At 39.7% G+C, this 14,204-nt stretch overlaps 1 protein-coding gene across 2 annotated transcripts in view; it reads left to right on the top strand.

Annotated features, from left to right (window-relative positions):
* LOC21402671 (accelerated cell death 11) overlaps window positions 1-13,959 on the top strand; it is a 19,266-nt gene extending 5,307 nt beyond the window's left edge. The window contains exon 4 of one of the 2 annotated variants that reach the window (XM_024163164.1): window positions 13,730-13,959. In XM_024163164.1, the coding sequence (XP_024018932.1) occupies window positions 13,730-13,836 (107 nt within the window). In that variant the 3' untranslated portion in view covers window positions 13,837-13,959. The remainder of the gene's footprint in view (window positions 1-13,729) is intronic. The other variant, XM_024163165.1, reaches the window with a different exon arrangement.
* Window positions 13,960-14,204: the final 245 nt, after the last annotated feature.

Genomic DNA, 14,204 nt, shown 5'->3' with positions numbered 1-14,204 from the left:
CCTGCTCACATGGTATCAGAGCCGGGGTACACTTACCCTAGCTAAAAAAAATATATTATTATTATGTCGAAGAATCCTGGCAACAAGGATTCAATGTCCTCTTCAGTAACGTTAGAAAACAGAAGTGAGGAAATGTCAGCCATGGGAATGAATGGACTTAACAACTTGTTCTTCCAACTCACTATGGAGATGTTGGATGGGAAGAACTTCCGAGAATGGGCCTAATCAATCAAATTCGTGATTGACGGCAAAGGGAAAATGGGGTACCTGACCGGAGAATTGAAGAAGCCTGCCTCAACCGAAATTGTTGCCTTGCAAAAGTGGAAGTCATAAAATTCAATGGTGACTGCATGGCTGATTAATTCCATGAAGCCATTTATCGGAAAGACCTACATGTTTCTGTCGACAGCGAAGGATGTGTGGGATGTTGTTTGGGAAACCTACTCCGATACTGAAGATTTTTCTCAGATCTTCCAGATAAAAACCCGTCTTTGGCAGATGAAGCAAGGAGAAAGAAATGTGACTGATTATTTCATAATGATGACAACCTTACGGCAAGAACTCGATATGAGTTTTGAAGAAGAGTGGGAATGCCCCAATGATAGTGTACGGTACAAGAGGAAACTTGAGAGTGAAAGGGTTTTTGAATTCCTTGAAGGGCTCAACCGAGATTTAGATGATGTCAGAGGGAGAATTCTTAGTCGGCGTCCCCTGCCATCAACAAGGGAGGTATTTGCTGAGGTGAGAAGAAAGGAAAGTCTGCGGAAGGTGATGCTGAAGAAGACCATGTCTGAATCTGCTAAAGCATCAGCGTTGGTAACTCGTGGGTCATCATCTGAATCCAGCCTAAATTAGAAGAAGGGGCGGCCTTGGTGTGAGCATTGCCGCAAGCCTGGTCACACGAAGGAGACCTACTGGGACATACACGGGAAGCCAAGTGACTGGAAGCACTGACAAAATAACAAGAGCCGAGGACACCAAGTCACGGCTGAGGAAAAAGGAGGTGGTAATGAAGTTGCAACAGGCAGTGGTTCTAACTCAGAGCAAATGGAGCAGCTTTACAAAATCTTCTCTTGTTTCCAAACTGGCCAGTCTTCGTCCAATGTTCCTACTGCCTCTTTAGCCCACAAAGGTAATTTTTTGAGTGCCCTAAACACCAATTCTCGAGTCAAAACCCCATGGATCTTTGACTCTGGTGCCTCTGATCATATGACTGATTCTTATAACCTGTTCGCATCATATTCACCTTGTGCTGGCAATATTATAGTTAAAATTGCAGATGGTTCACTTTCATCAGTTATGGGAAAAGGGAGTATTAGGATTTCAGACTCTAATCTTAGAGTCGGTTCTTTATGCCCCAAAGTTATCCTGCAACCTTCTTTCCATTAGCCAGCTTGCAAAAAATTCCAATTGCCCTGCTAAATTTTTTCCCACTCACTGTGTTTTTCAAGACCTATCATCGGGGAAGACGATTGGCAGTGCTAAGGAATGTGAGGGATAATACTACTTTGAGGAGGCTAATGGGGGTAAACAATGTCAAACTGCAATTTGTAATTTTGCATCTACCTCTAGTGAAAGTGAAATTTTATTTTGGCAACTTAGAATGGGGCATCCCAATTTTCAGTACTTGAAACGCTTGTTTCCATCTATTTCTTTGAATAAATCATTTGACTATCAGTGTGAAATTTGTGAACTTGCAAAACATCAACGAGCCTCATTTCCAAAATCAGTGCAAAAACCTACCAAACCATTTTCCTTAATTCACAGTGACTTGTGGGGACCCTATCGTACCCTAAATCGAAATTATACAAAATGGTTTGTTACATTTATCGATGATCATTCATGTGTTTGTTGGGTTTATTTATTGAAAGAAAAAACTGAAGTTTGATCAACCTTTATCAATTTTCACCTGATGGTACAAGAACAATTCCAAATTTAAATCCAAATGTTCCATACCGACAATGGCACTGAGTACTTCAATACAATTTTGGGGGACTATTTACACGAACATGGGATTATTTACCAAAGATCTTGTGTTGATACTCCCCAACAAAATGGAGTTGCAGAGTGGAAAAACAAGCACCTTCTAGAAGTTGCTCGTGCACTAATGTTCACCACAAATGTGCCAAAAATGTTATGGGGGATGCTGTTCTAACAGCCAACTTCCTCATTAACATAATGCCCAGCTGAGTCCTTTCATTTGAAACGCCACTCCAAAGACTTCAGAAAAGCTTTCCCAACTATCGGGTTGGTTCATCTTTGCCTCTCAAAGTGTTTGGTTGCACAGCTTTTGTCCATATTCATTCCCATAATCGAAGCAAACTCGATCCCCGATCTCGCAAGTGTGTTTTCATTGGATATTCTCCTACACAGAAAGGTTACAAATGTTATGATCTCACCACAAAAAAGGAGTTTACTAGCCGTGAGGTGACCTTCGAGAACACACCCTACTTCCAAAAGCCCAACCTTCAGGGGGAGAAAATGAGTGAAGCTCGATTCTTTGACATGTTCCTACCTGAGCCTATCATTTCAAACCATCCTGAACCAGGTCCATCATCTCAATCCTATCTTGAACTAGGTCCATCATCTCAATCTGATCTTGAACCTACTATACCACCAGGTCCATCATCTCAATCCGATCTTGAACCTACTACACCATCCCAATCTGCTTTGCCATCATTAGAAGAAAACTTGAACTCAGGGGGAGATGCAAAAGAGCAAAGTGTCAAGGAGATAATTGTGTACTCAAGGAGGCCGAAATTAAGGTACAAGGAGCACCTCATGTCCAATGTACCAAAAGAGTCAGAACCGGTGGTAGCTCCTAGTCCTCCTAAAACATCCGAGTCTCCTGACATAGATTTGCCCATTGCCCTCAGAAAACATACACGGTCATGTACTCTCCATCCAATCTCAAAATTCATCTCCTATAAAACTTTGTCAACTAAAGTGCATGCTTTTACCACTAACCTTGATGAAACAGAAATTCCAAGGAACATACAAGAGACGTTGCAGGCACCAAAGTGGAGAGAAGTTGTTAGGGGGGAAATGAGAGCTTTGGAAAAGAATGAGACATGGGAGGTGATCAACCTACCTAGGGGAAAGAAACCCATTGGTTGCAAATGGGTTTTCTCAGTGACGTATACTGCAGATGGGAAGGTAGAATGCTATAAGGCTCGACTTGTTGCAAAGGGGTTACACAAACCTACGGTATTGATTACACAGAACGTTTGCACCTGTATTCAAACTAAGCACTATTCGTCTGTGTAGCAACTTGACATAAAAAATGCCTTCTTAAATGGGAGTCTGGAAGAAGTTTATATGACAATACCACCAGGTTTCTACAAGAAAGGTGAAGAAAACCGGGTTTGCAAACTAGACAAGTCTCTCTACGGTCTTAAGCAATCACCAAGAGCATGATTTGAGAGATTCACAAGGGTAATTAAAAAGTAGGGGTATAAGCAAGGACATTTTGATCATACCATGTTCTTTCATGAAGACAAAGATGGGTTGAAGACAATACTAAGTGTGTATGTGGATGATATAGTTCTCACTGGGAACAATCTTAGTGAAATGGAGAGACTCAAGAAAATTCTGGCTACTGAATTCGAAGTAAAAGATTTGGGACAAATGCGGTACTTATTGGGAATGGAGGTGGCCAAATCAAAAGGGGGCATCAGCATTTCTCAAAGTATGTTCTAGATCTTTTGGCTGAAATCGGGATGCTTGGATGCATACCAAGTGACACACCAATCGAGGTAGGAAATAGGGCAGTTGACGATGGTAACCCGGTTGAGAAGGAAGGATATCAAAGGTTAGTTGGCAAGTTGATTTACTTATCTCACACTAGACCTAACATTGCCTTTGCAGTCAGTGTGGTGAGCCAACACATGCACTCACCAAAAGAGGTACACCTGGAATTTGTTTCAAGATCCTGAGGTATCTCAAGGGATCCCCAGGCAGAGGATTGCTCTTTAAGAAGAATGAAGGTAGAAATGTGGAGGTTTTCACAAATGCTGATTGGGCCAGATTAATCAAGGATAGGAGGTCAACTACTGGATATTGTACTTATGTTTGGGCAAATTTGGTTACCGGGAGGAGTAAAAAACAAAATGTCGTGGCAAGAAGTACTGCAGAAGCTGAGTTTAGAGCTATTGCACAAGGAATGTGTGAAGGGTTGTGGTTGAAGAAGCTTCTGGAAGAATTCAAAATTACAATGAAGTTACCAATAAAACTTTATTGTGATAACAAAGCGGACATCCCGGTTCAACATGATCGAACTAATCATGCGGAGGTGGATAGACACTTTATCAAAGAGAAGGTTGAGAATGGAACTATATGTTTAACATATGTCCCCACCGCAGAGCAGACATCGGACATCTTCACCAAAAGGCTATCCCGGCAAGACTTCGTTGATTTCATTTGCAAATTGGAGATGATTAACATTTATGATCCAACTTGAGGGGGAGTGTTGAAATCCCGGATTATGATTGTTTATGATTCCTGATTGTGATTGATTGTGATTGTGATTGTGATTGATTCTTATGATAGTTAACCTAGGATGATTTAGAAGAATAATTTTAGTACTTTATGGCTGGCAGATTTCTAGGACATTTTTTTCCTCCTTTAGATTGTTCGGTTGTAGCATATAAAGTACCTATTGTACACTACATTTGATAAAATAAAATACAGTGAAAATACTATTCCTGCTCACAGGGTTATTAAGGATAATATAAAAAGAATAAATCTGGATATTGTGATTTTGCAAGAGACAAAAAGAGAGTCAATGGAAGAGAGAGTAGTTGGAAGTCTTTGGAACGCGAGATTTAGAAGTTGGATGTGTTTACCCTCGGTAAGTTCAGGAGGAATTTTGGTAATGTGGGATATGAGATCGGTGAATGTGGTGGATTCGTTGATTGGGTCTTTTTCGGTTTCAATAATAGTTTAGAGGGGGAAGGATTTTTGGTGGCTAACTGGACTATATGGGCCGGTTTCTTATAGGGAAAGGAATAAATTTTGGGAAGAGTTGGCAGGTTTGCAAGTTCTTTATGGTTCTAAGTGGGTGTTGGGTGGTGATTTCAATGTTATTAGATGCTCGCATGAGCGTCATCTGCCTTCAAGAAGTACAAGAAGTATGAGCAATTTCAATGCTTTCATACAAGGAGACTTCAGAGATATTGCACTTGTTAATGCTAAATTAACGTGGAGTGACTTTAGGGAGGCTGATGTAAAGAGTAGGTTGGACAGATTCATATTATCCTCGAATTGGTATGCAGATTTTCCTAATGTAAAACAGATGATGGGTTGTAGATCTTCATCGGACCATTGTCCTTTGATATTGGATACAAATCCGGTGAAATGGGGTCCAGGACCATTTCGGTTTAAAAATGTGGATTGATCATCTGTAATTTTTGGAGTTTTGTAAAAGGATTTGGATTGAGGAGGAGGTAGAGAGGTGGGAAGGTTTTCGGAGTGGGAAGAAATTGAGGAAGTTAAAGATTGCTTTGAAAGAATGGAATAAAGAAGTTTTTGGGGATGTTAGGGTAAGAAAAAGTGATTTGATGGTAAAAATTGATCACGTGGATAGAAAGGAGGAAACACGGGGTCTTGATGATAGAGAGAGTAGAAAGGAGAGAGTTGTGGAATGCACTCTAAGAAGTGGTGTCCAAGGAAGCAATTTCTTGGAGACAAAAGATGAAAACTCGATGGGTGAAAGAGGGTGATGCAAATACTAAGCTGATTCATAGCTTGGTCTGTAACAGAAGGAACAAGAGTATTATAGGGAGGACTGAAGGGAGGATGGGGAGGAAATAAACGACAGTGTAGAAATGATGAGGGAAATAGTTGCTTTTTATGAGAAATTGTACAAAGAAGAGGCAAACATTAGATGGTCTTGTGAGGGGATTGATTGGAAGCGGATTTCTAGAGAGAAGGCAGTTTGGTGTGAGAGAGCGTTTCAGGAGGAAATCAAGGCGGCGGTATTCTCTTGTGACAAGGAGAAATCGCCTGGACTGGATGGCTTTTCGATGGGGTTTTATGTAAAATGTTAGGAATTCTTGAAGGGTGATTTAAAAGGGTTAATGGATGAATTTCATAGGAATGGGGTGGTCAATAAGGAAATAAACCATACTTTCTTGTGTCTCATTCTCAAAAAGGAAGATTCTAGAAAGGTCAAAGACTTTAGACCAATTAGTTTGGTCTCTAGTCTTTATAAGATAATTGCAAAAGTGCTGGCAAACCGGATAAGATCAGTTTTGGAAGATACAATCTCTGCAAGCCAGAGTGCTTTTAGTCGGGGAAGACAGATTCTGGATGGTTTCCTAGTGGCTAATGAGATAGTGGAGGAATATAGAGTGGGAGGAAAGGAGGGGCTTGTGTTCAAAGTGGATTTTGAAAAGGCATATGATCTTGTTAAGCAGAATTTTATCAAGTATGTGATGGAGGAAAAAGGTTTTGGTAGAAGATGAACAGATTGGATTGGGGGCTGCCTTGGGTATGCCAATTTTTCTATTTTGATCAATGGAAAACCAGAGGGTTGTTTTGGAGCTTCAAGGGGGGTTACGACAAGGAGATTCTTTCCCTGTTCCTTTTCACTGTGGTGGTTAATGGACTTAGCAGATTGATGCATAAGGCTGGTGATTTGGAAGTGGTAAAAGGATTCAAAAGTGGCAGCGAAGAAGCTCACATCTTTAACTTATGACACCTTGTTTTTTCTTGAACCATCAGAGAATGTTAGAAATATGGCTGCTATTCTGAAATTTTTCTCACATTGTTCAGGCCTTTGGATAAACATGGGAAAAAGTACCCTAAATGGAATTAATGTGGAAGAGGAGATAATTCGGGACTTGGCTCTTGAATTGGGTTGTGAAGTGGGTTCTTGGCCTATGAAATATTTAGGCCTCCCATTTGGTGGAAATCTGCTATCGCAAGAATTTTTGGAACCCGGTTGTGGAAAAAGTATCAAAGAGATTGGAGTTGTGGAAAAAAGGTTTCTTTTCTAGAGGAGGGAGATTGACTCTTATCCAATCAGTTTTGCTAAGTATACTTGTCTAGTTCTTGTCTTTGTTTAAATTACCGGTGGCGGTGGCTAGAGAAATTGAAGATAAGATGAGAAGATTGTTGTGGGATGGTCAAGAGGATGGGAGAGTGGCTAATCTTGTAGCCTGGAAAATAGTGTCTCGACCTAATGAAGAAGGGGGTTTGGCCATAGGAAACTTATTGAAGAAGAATCAAGCTTTGTTGGGAAAATGGTTATGGAGGTTGCCCTTAGAGCAAGATTCACAATGGGCCTCAGTAATTAGAAGCAAATATGGACTGCACTCTAATGGTTGGGATTCTAACTTGGTAAGAAGAGGAACTCAGAGGAATCCATGGAAATTTATCTCTCAAGGTCTTAATTCCTTTCTTAACAGGGTGAGTTGAGAAGTGGGGGACAGAAGCAAAATTAGATTCTGGAAAGACAAGTGGTGTGGTGACTTGCATTTTGCATTCACCTTTCCAAGGCTATTCCAAGGCTTTATAGCCTAATCTCAAAGATGGAGGTGAATATTGAGAAGTAGTAATTAATGACGAAACTCGAATATCAATTGGAATTTTGGTTTTCGTAGGAATCTTATTGATAGAGAACTTGTTCAATTTGAAAATCTCATGGCTGTCTTGGAGACTCTCTCTCCTAGACAGTCTCATGGTGATAAGAGGGTGTGGCGGTGTGATCCCAATGGTTTTTCTTGCAACCATAATATATCTCCTTTTGAACCCTATCGATTCATATGGAAATCATGTGCTCCCGTTAGAATTAAGGTTTTTGCTTGGTTATTTTTCCACAAAAGATTGAACACGTGAATAAGTGCAGAGGAAACATCCTCTGGTAGCTTTGTCTCCAAGCTGGTGTGTAATGTGCAGGTCAAATTCAGAGTCTTGGGATAATTTGTTTTTGCATTGTGACTTGGCTCGGCGACTGGTGGAAGCTGTTGGGGGCTGTGGATTTAAGTTGGGTCTTTCCAGCTCATAGTGGCATGGTTCTGGTGGAAGACTGGTTCGGTTTTGGAAAGAACAAGAAGGCTCGAACAATCTAGTGTGCAATGTGTTAGGCCATCCATTGGGTCATATGGTGGGAGAGGAATCAAAGGATTTTTGAAGACAAAGGAATGTCCTTCGAGGATTTGTTCGAGAAAGCAAAATATGTAGCGTCTATCTAAGCTTCAACAGATGAAGCCTTTATGCATTATTCTTTATCTTTAATTTTGTTAAGTTGGGAGGATGTGCTTGAGATAAATTATACAGTTTTGCTTGTATTTTGCTATTTGCTGCTGTAAGTTTTGAAGGGAAAAACTCATCTATTCTCATTGATTTAATTGGTAAATTATAGGTATAAATAGCCCTAGGAGTGCCACAGATTTCTTCAATAAAATCCTATCCACTCAATAACATCTATCCTAATAAAATTCAAATTCAAACTTATCTAAACCTAGGATAACGAATTTGTTTGAAACAGATTTGTTTTATTTGACTTTAAGCATATTCTAATCTAAAACTTATCTTAATCAATCCTAACTAATTATCTCTTATCTTTTCGACATACCCCCTCAAGTTGGTGCATAGATATCAATCATGCCCAACTTGCTTATTAGAAATTCGTGCTTTGGTCTGTGGAGTCCTTTTGTTAGGATATCTGCGATTTGCTGTGTTGTCGGGACAAATGGTAAGCATATGCTGCCTGTCTCAAGCTTCTCTTTTATAAAGTGTCGGTATATTTCCACATGCTTCATCCTATCGTGTTGCATTGGATTGTGTGCAATGCTGATGGTAGCTTTGTTGTCGCAGTAAAGCCTCATTGGTTGTTCTATAGGCCTTCTTAATTCCTTAAGCACACGTTTCAGCCACAGTATTTCGCAGATTCCCTGGGAAATAGCTATGAACTCTACTTCTGAACTACTCCTAGCCACTACTCTCTACTTCCGAACTACTCCTAGCCACTACGCTCTGCTTCTTGCATCTCCACGTAACTTGATTACCCCACACAAACGTGCAATGCCCAGAGGTAGACCGCCTATCAATTATTGAACCAGCCCAATCAGCATCAGTATAGGCTTCAATCCCCCGTTGTTCATTCTTCTTAAAGAATAATCCTTTTCCTGGAGTACTCTTTAAGTATCTCAGGATTTTGTATACGGCTTCTAGATGTTCTTCATATGGAGAATGCATGAATTGGCTCACCACACTTACTGCGAAAGCTATGTCTGGACGCGTATGTGAGGAATGAATCAGCTTACCAACCAACTTCTGGTATCTAGTTATGTCAACAGGAACCTTCTTCTCGCTATCTCCGAGTTTCACATTCGGCTCCATTGGCGTTTCAGAGGGTCTACAACTTGTCATGCCTGTCTCCTTTAGGAGATCGAGTACATACTTCCTTTGAGAAATCACAATTCCTTGCTTTGATCGGGCAACCTCCATACCTAGAAAGTATCTCAACAATCCCAGATCTTTGATTTCAAACTCAGATGCTAGACATTTTTTGAGCCTGTCCATCTCTGACAAATCGTCTCCAGTGAGGATAATGTCATCCACATAGACAATTAGAATAGCTACTTTCCCCCTGAGAACTTCATAAACATTGTGTGATCTGTCTGTCTCTAAGTGTATCCTTGTTTTTTGACAGATTGGGTGAATTTCTCAAACCATGCTCTCGGTGATTGTTTGAGACCATACAAGGATTTCCTTAACTTACAGACTTTTGAGCCGAATCTCTTGTCAAATCCTAGAGGCGGCTCCATGTAGACTTCCTCTTCTAGATTTCCGTTTAGGAATGCATTTCTTACATCCAGTTGTTGTAGTGGCCAATCCAGGTTGACTGCAATTGAGATAAGCACCCTTACAGTGTTTAGCTTCACAACCGGTGCAAATGTCTCTGAATAGTCTATGCCGTAAGTCTGAGTAAATCCCTTTGCTACCAACCTTGCCTTATATCGATCTAAGGTCCTATCAGCGTTATATTTGATTGTGAACACCCACTTGCAGCCTACTGTCTTCTTTCTTTTTGGAAGATCTACCACACTCCAGGTATCATTTTGTCAAGGGCCTTCATCTCCTCAAGAATTGCTTCCCTCCATTCTGGAACATTTCTAGGAACTTCGACACTGGAAAGTTGTGAGGTGAAAGTATGAAAGGATGGTGATAATCTGTCATAGGACACAAATCTAGATAGAGGATGTTTAGTGCATGACCTAATACCTTTCTTGTGGGCTATAGGAATTTCTAAGGACTCATCGGACTCAGACACAAGAGGAATCAAAGGAGTTTTACCTAGTGATTCGGGATCTAAAATTTCCCTCGGATTGGACTCATGGCATTGATGTACAGTGGTGTCTTCCTTCCTTTGACGATTTTTCTTCCTTGAGTAGACACGAAACCCAATATCCTTTTCACTTGGTTTCGCACACATCTCTGTTTCTAAGTGGTCTTCTTCAGGCAAAGAAGAGAATTTTTCCTAGTTTCCATTATCTGAATTTTCTGAATCCAAGTTTTCAAGAGATGGATTATCTTTTTCAATGATTTGGTCCGGTGTGGGATGTGTGGGTGCAGGTACAGTGCATTGTTTGTCTTGGTCTTGTGGACTAAGAATCGAGTTTGGGGTAGTGTGCTCAATGTGAAGAATATCCTCAAAAGAATGTCTAAGGTTGTCATCTTCACTCCTATTCTCCCCCTGAAGATGATCACCTCCAAAGAATGGTTTTGTTTCGAAAAATGTTACGTCCATTGTAACAATATTTTCGAGAAATTGGGTCAAAGCACTTATATCCCTTTTGAGTGGGCGAGTAGCCAACGAAAACACATTTTCTGGCCCTTTGGTCAAGTTTTCCACGATTATGATTGTGAATGTGTACAAACGCAGTGCATCCAAATATTTTTAATGGAATATTGCTTATTAATCGTGATGTGGGAAAACATTTATTAAAAACATGAATTGGAGTTTGGAATTGTAAAACTTTTGAGGGCATTCGATTGATCAAGAAGGTGGCTGTAAGTATGGCTTCTCCCCACAAGTATTTAGGCACTCTAGTTGTAAAGGGTAGGGCTCTAGCAATTTCAAGGAGAGGATTCTTTCTTTCCGATACTCCATGTTGCTGGGGAGTATCAGTGCATGACCCTTGATGTATGATGCCATATTTTGCAAAGTGTTTTCCTAGAATCTTGTTAAAGTATTCTTTCCCATTATCACTTCGAAAGATTTTAAGTTGAGCCCTAAATTGGGTTTTTACCATATTATGAAAATCCTTGAAAGCTTGTTCGGCATCAGATTTTTCTTTTAACAAGTACACCCATGTTATCCTAGTGTGATCATCAGTAAATGTGATAAACCACCTTTTTCCTGATTGTGTTGTTACCCGAGAGGCTTCCCAAACATCACTATGAATCATAGAGAGAGGTTCAGTAGGTTTATATGGCTGTGAAGGGAAGGATGCATGGTGGTGTTTTGCTAACTCACAAATTTCACATTGAAAAGAAGATGGATTTTTATGGATAAATAAACTAGGAAACAAATACGTTATATAATAGAAACTAGGATGTTCTAACCTTAAGTGCCATAGCATGACTTTATTTTTACTAGAAATAGAAATAGAATTGAAACAAGTGCCTTGGGCTTGTCTTGTCAGGGCCGATCCATCTTCAAAGAAATAGAGTCCTCCTTTCTGTTCAGCACTGCCAATCGTCTTCCCCGAGTTCAATTCTTGGAATTCACAATGAGACGGGAAAAAATGAGCTTGACAATTCATATCATGGATCAATTTATTGATTGATAAAAGGTTGCATGACAGTTTAGGGACATGCAAGACATCACGAAGGGTGATAGACGGTGAAATAGCAACTGAACCTTTTCCAACCATAGCTAAAAGAGATCCATCAGCTATTTTTACTTTTTGATTCCCTGTACATGGAGTATATGAGACAAATAGGTTTGCAGATCCTGTCGTATGGTTAGTTGCTCCTGAATCTATGATCCATGGGTGACTAGAATTAGGATTGACACTTACTAGGGCAGCGGTGAGGTAGTTACCTTTCTGGGCTAAAGAACACGAGGGTGAGGGATTTACTTATAGTTTGGAAGACTGAAGGAGTTTGTACAGAGTGTCTAATTGTTCCTTTGTGATTGAGAGCTTTTCTGAGGAAGACTGTTGCCCTTGATCTTCATTGGAGGCCTGGAATGCGCAGTTATCTCCCTTTTTCTTCCAGTTTGGAGGTTTTCTATGCAGTTTCCAACACGTCTCCCGTGTATGCCATGCCTTCTTGCAGTGATCACACCAAGGTTTCTCTGTTCGCCTTGAGTTCCTTCTGTCTCCATCAACTTCCGGGCCTTTGGAAGTCAATGCTGAGCTTTTAGTTTCAAGCGTGATTTCTGGCTTGTTCATCATGACGTTTCTTCGCGCCTCCTCTCTCCTTACTTCCGAGAAGACCTCTCGTATGTTTGGCAGTGGTTTTCGGCTTAGAATTCTCCCTCGTACTTCATCTAATTCACGGTTAAGTCTTGCAAGAAACATGTACACTCGTTCATCTTCCTCTCTCTTCAAGTATCGCACACTACCTTTCCCATTCGTCCTCATAACATTGATCCAATTCATGCCAAAGTGTCACCTTTTTGTTGTAGTATGCTGTCACCTCCTTATCTCCCTGCTTCAAATTCCATAGCCGAGTCTTGAGTTCGGAGATTAGGGAAGGATTTTCTAAATCTGAATATGTGTCACAGACGGCTTCCCATAACTCCTTGACAGTGGGAATAAATAAGAATGGTTTCCCTATTGCTGGCTCCATAGACTTGATAAGCCAGGCTGTAATCATGGAGTTTTCGGATCTCCATGCTTTGAGTTTGGAATCATCATCTACTGGTTTCTTCACCTCACCAGTCAAGTGTCCAAGTTTCCTTTTTCCATCTATAACGAGTTTCACCGTTTGTGAGTCGTTAGTTGTAGGGAATTTTGAACTGCTACAGCACTCTCGGTGACTTCTCCATTCAATAAGGAGCCTTTAACTGCCCCGTTCATAGTTGTTTTAACCATTGGCACTCTAAGTCAGCCACGGCTCTGATACCACGTAAGTTTTGAAGGGAAAAACTCATCTATTCTTATTGATTTAATCGGTAAATTATAGGTATAAATAGCCCTAGGAGTGCCACGGATTTCTTCAATAAAATCTTATCCACTCAATAACATCTATCCTAATAAAATTCAAATTCAAACTTATCTAAATCTAGGATAACGAATCTGTTTGAAACTGATTTGTTTTATTTGACTTTAAGCATATCCTAATCTAAAACTTATCTTAATCAACCCTAACTAATTATCTCTTATCTTTTCGACAGCTGCCTTTGCTTTTTATTGTTTTGTTTCCGGTTGAAGATGGATCTCTAACCCATCTTGTTACTTAATTTGTATTGTGCCCTTTCATTATAAATGAAGTTTGTGTTCTTATCCCAAAAAAAAAAAAAAAGACATGTTGCAACAATTTTACTTGTTGAGAGGTAACTTCTCAAAATTAAAAGTTTAGGAGGCAAATTGCTCAAGCCAGAAGTTCAAGGATAAATGTGTAAAATACTCTTATTTTTATTATAATTTGCTATGAGCCATCATAGAAGACAAAGTGTTTTTTCTAGAATGGGATGGATCACCATCATCATTATTGTTATTATTATTTGCTCCGAGTAATCATTAGCTCTTGCAATTTGTTTTCCTTTCAGATTCCTCGGCCAGGATTCAAATGCAAAATTACGTTGTTGCGTCTGCACCTGTAATTCTATATATCGACAAACTCTTCCATTCAAGAAATTTGGGTGTGGATTGGTAAATAATGGATTGTGTTTTATTTGTGCAATATTATTTATTATAGTTATTTATTTGTGCTAATATTATTTGTTATAGTTATTTCATAATATTTTGCCACTGGAACAAACTCAATTGGAAATTGTTATCTTATTACTTCACACATTTCTACAAATTTATATTTACTGTGATAAATATTTTTCCGGTGACCTGATGTGATGTAAGCTTAAGCATTTATGATGCCTAATCTCATTGCTGATAACTTTTCTTTCCTGTAACTGAAAATTTTTGAACTAGATATATTGTGACCTCGTTCATTTCGCGGATTTGAGTTTTTAATTTGAGCTGAGATGTGATATTTTCTGAGAGCTTTTCACTGTAGAAAAAAAGTTA

The sequence above is a fragment of the Morus notabilis genome, unplaced genomic scaffold, assembly GCF_000414095.1.
Source record: "Morus notabilis unplaced genomic scaffold, ASM41409v2 Scaffold114, whole genome shotgun sequence".
Taxonomy (NCBI): Eukaryota; Viridiplantae; Streptophyta; class Magnoliopsida; order Rosales; family Moraceae; genus Morus; species Morus notabilis.
The sequence above is the reverse complement of the archived record's forward strand: the minus strand, read 5'-3'. Positions and strand labels throughout refer to the sequence as shown.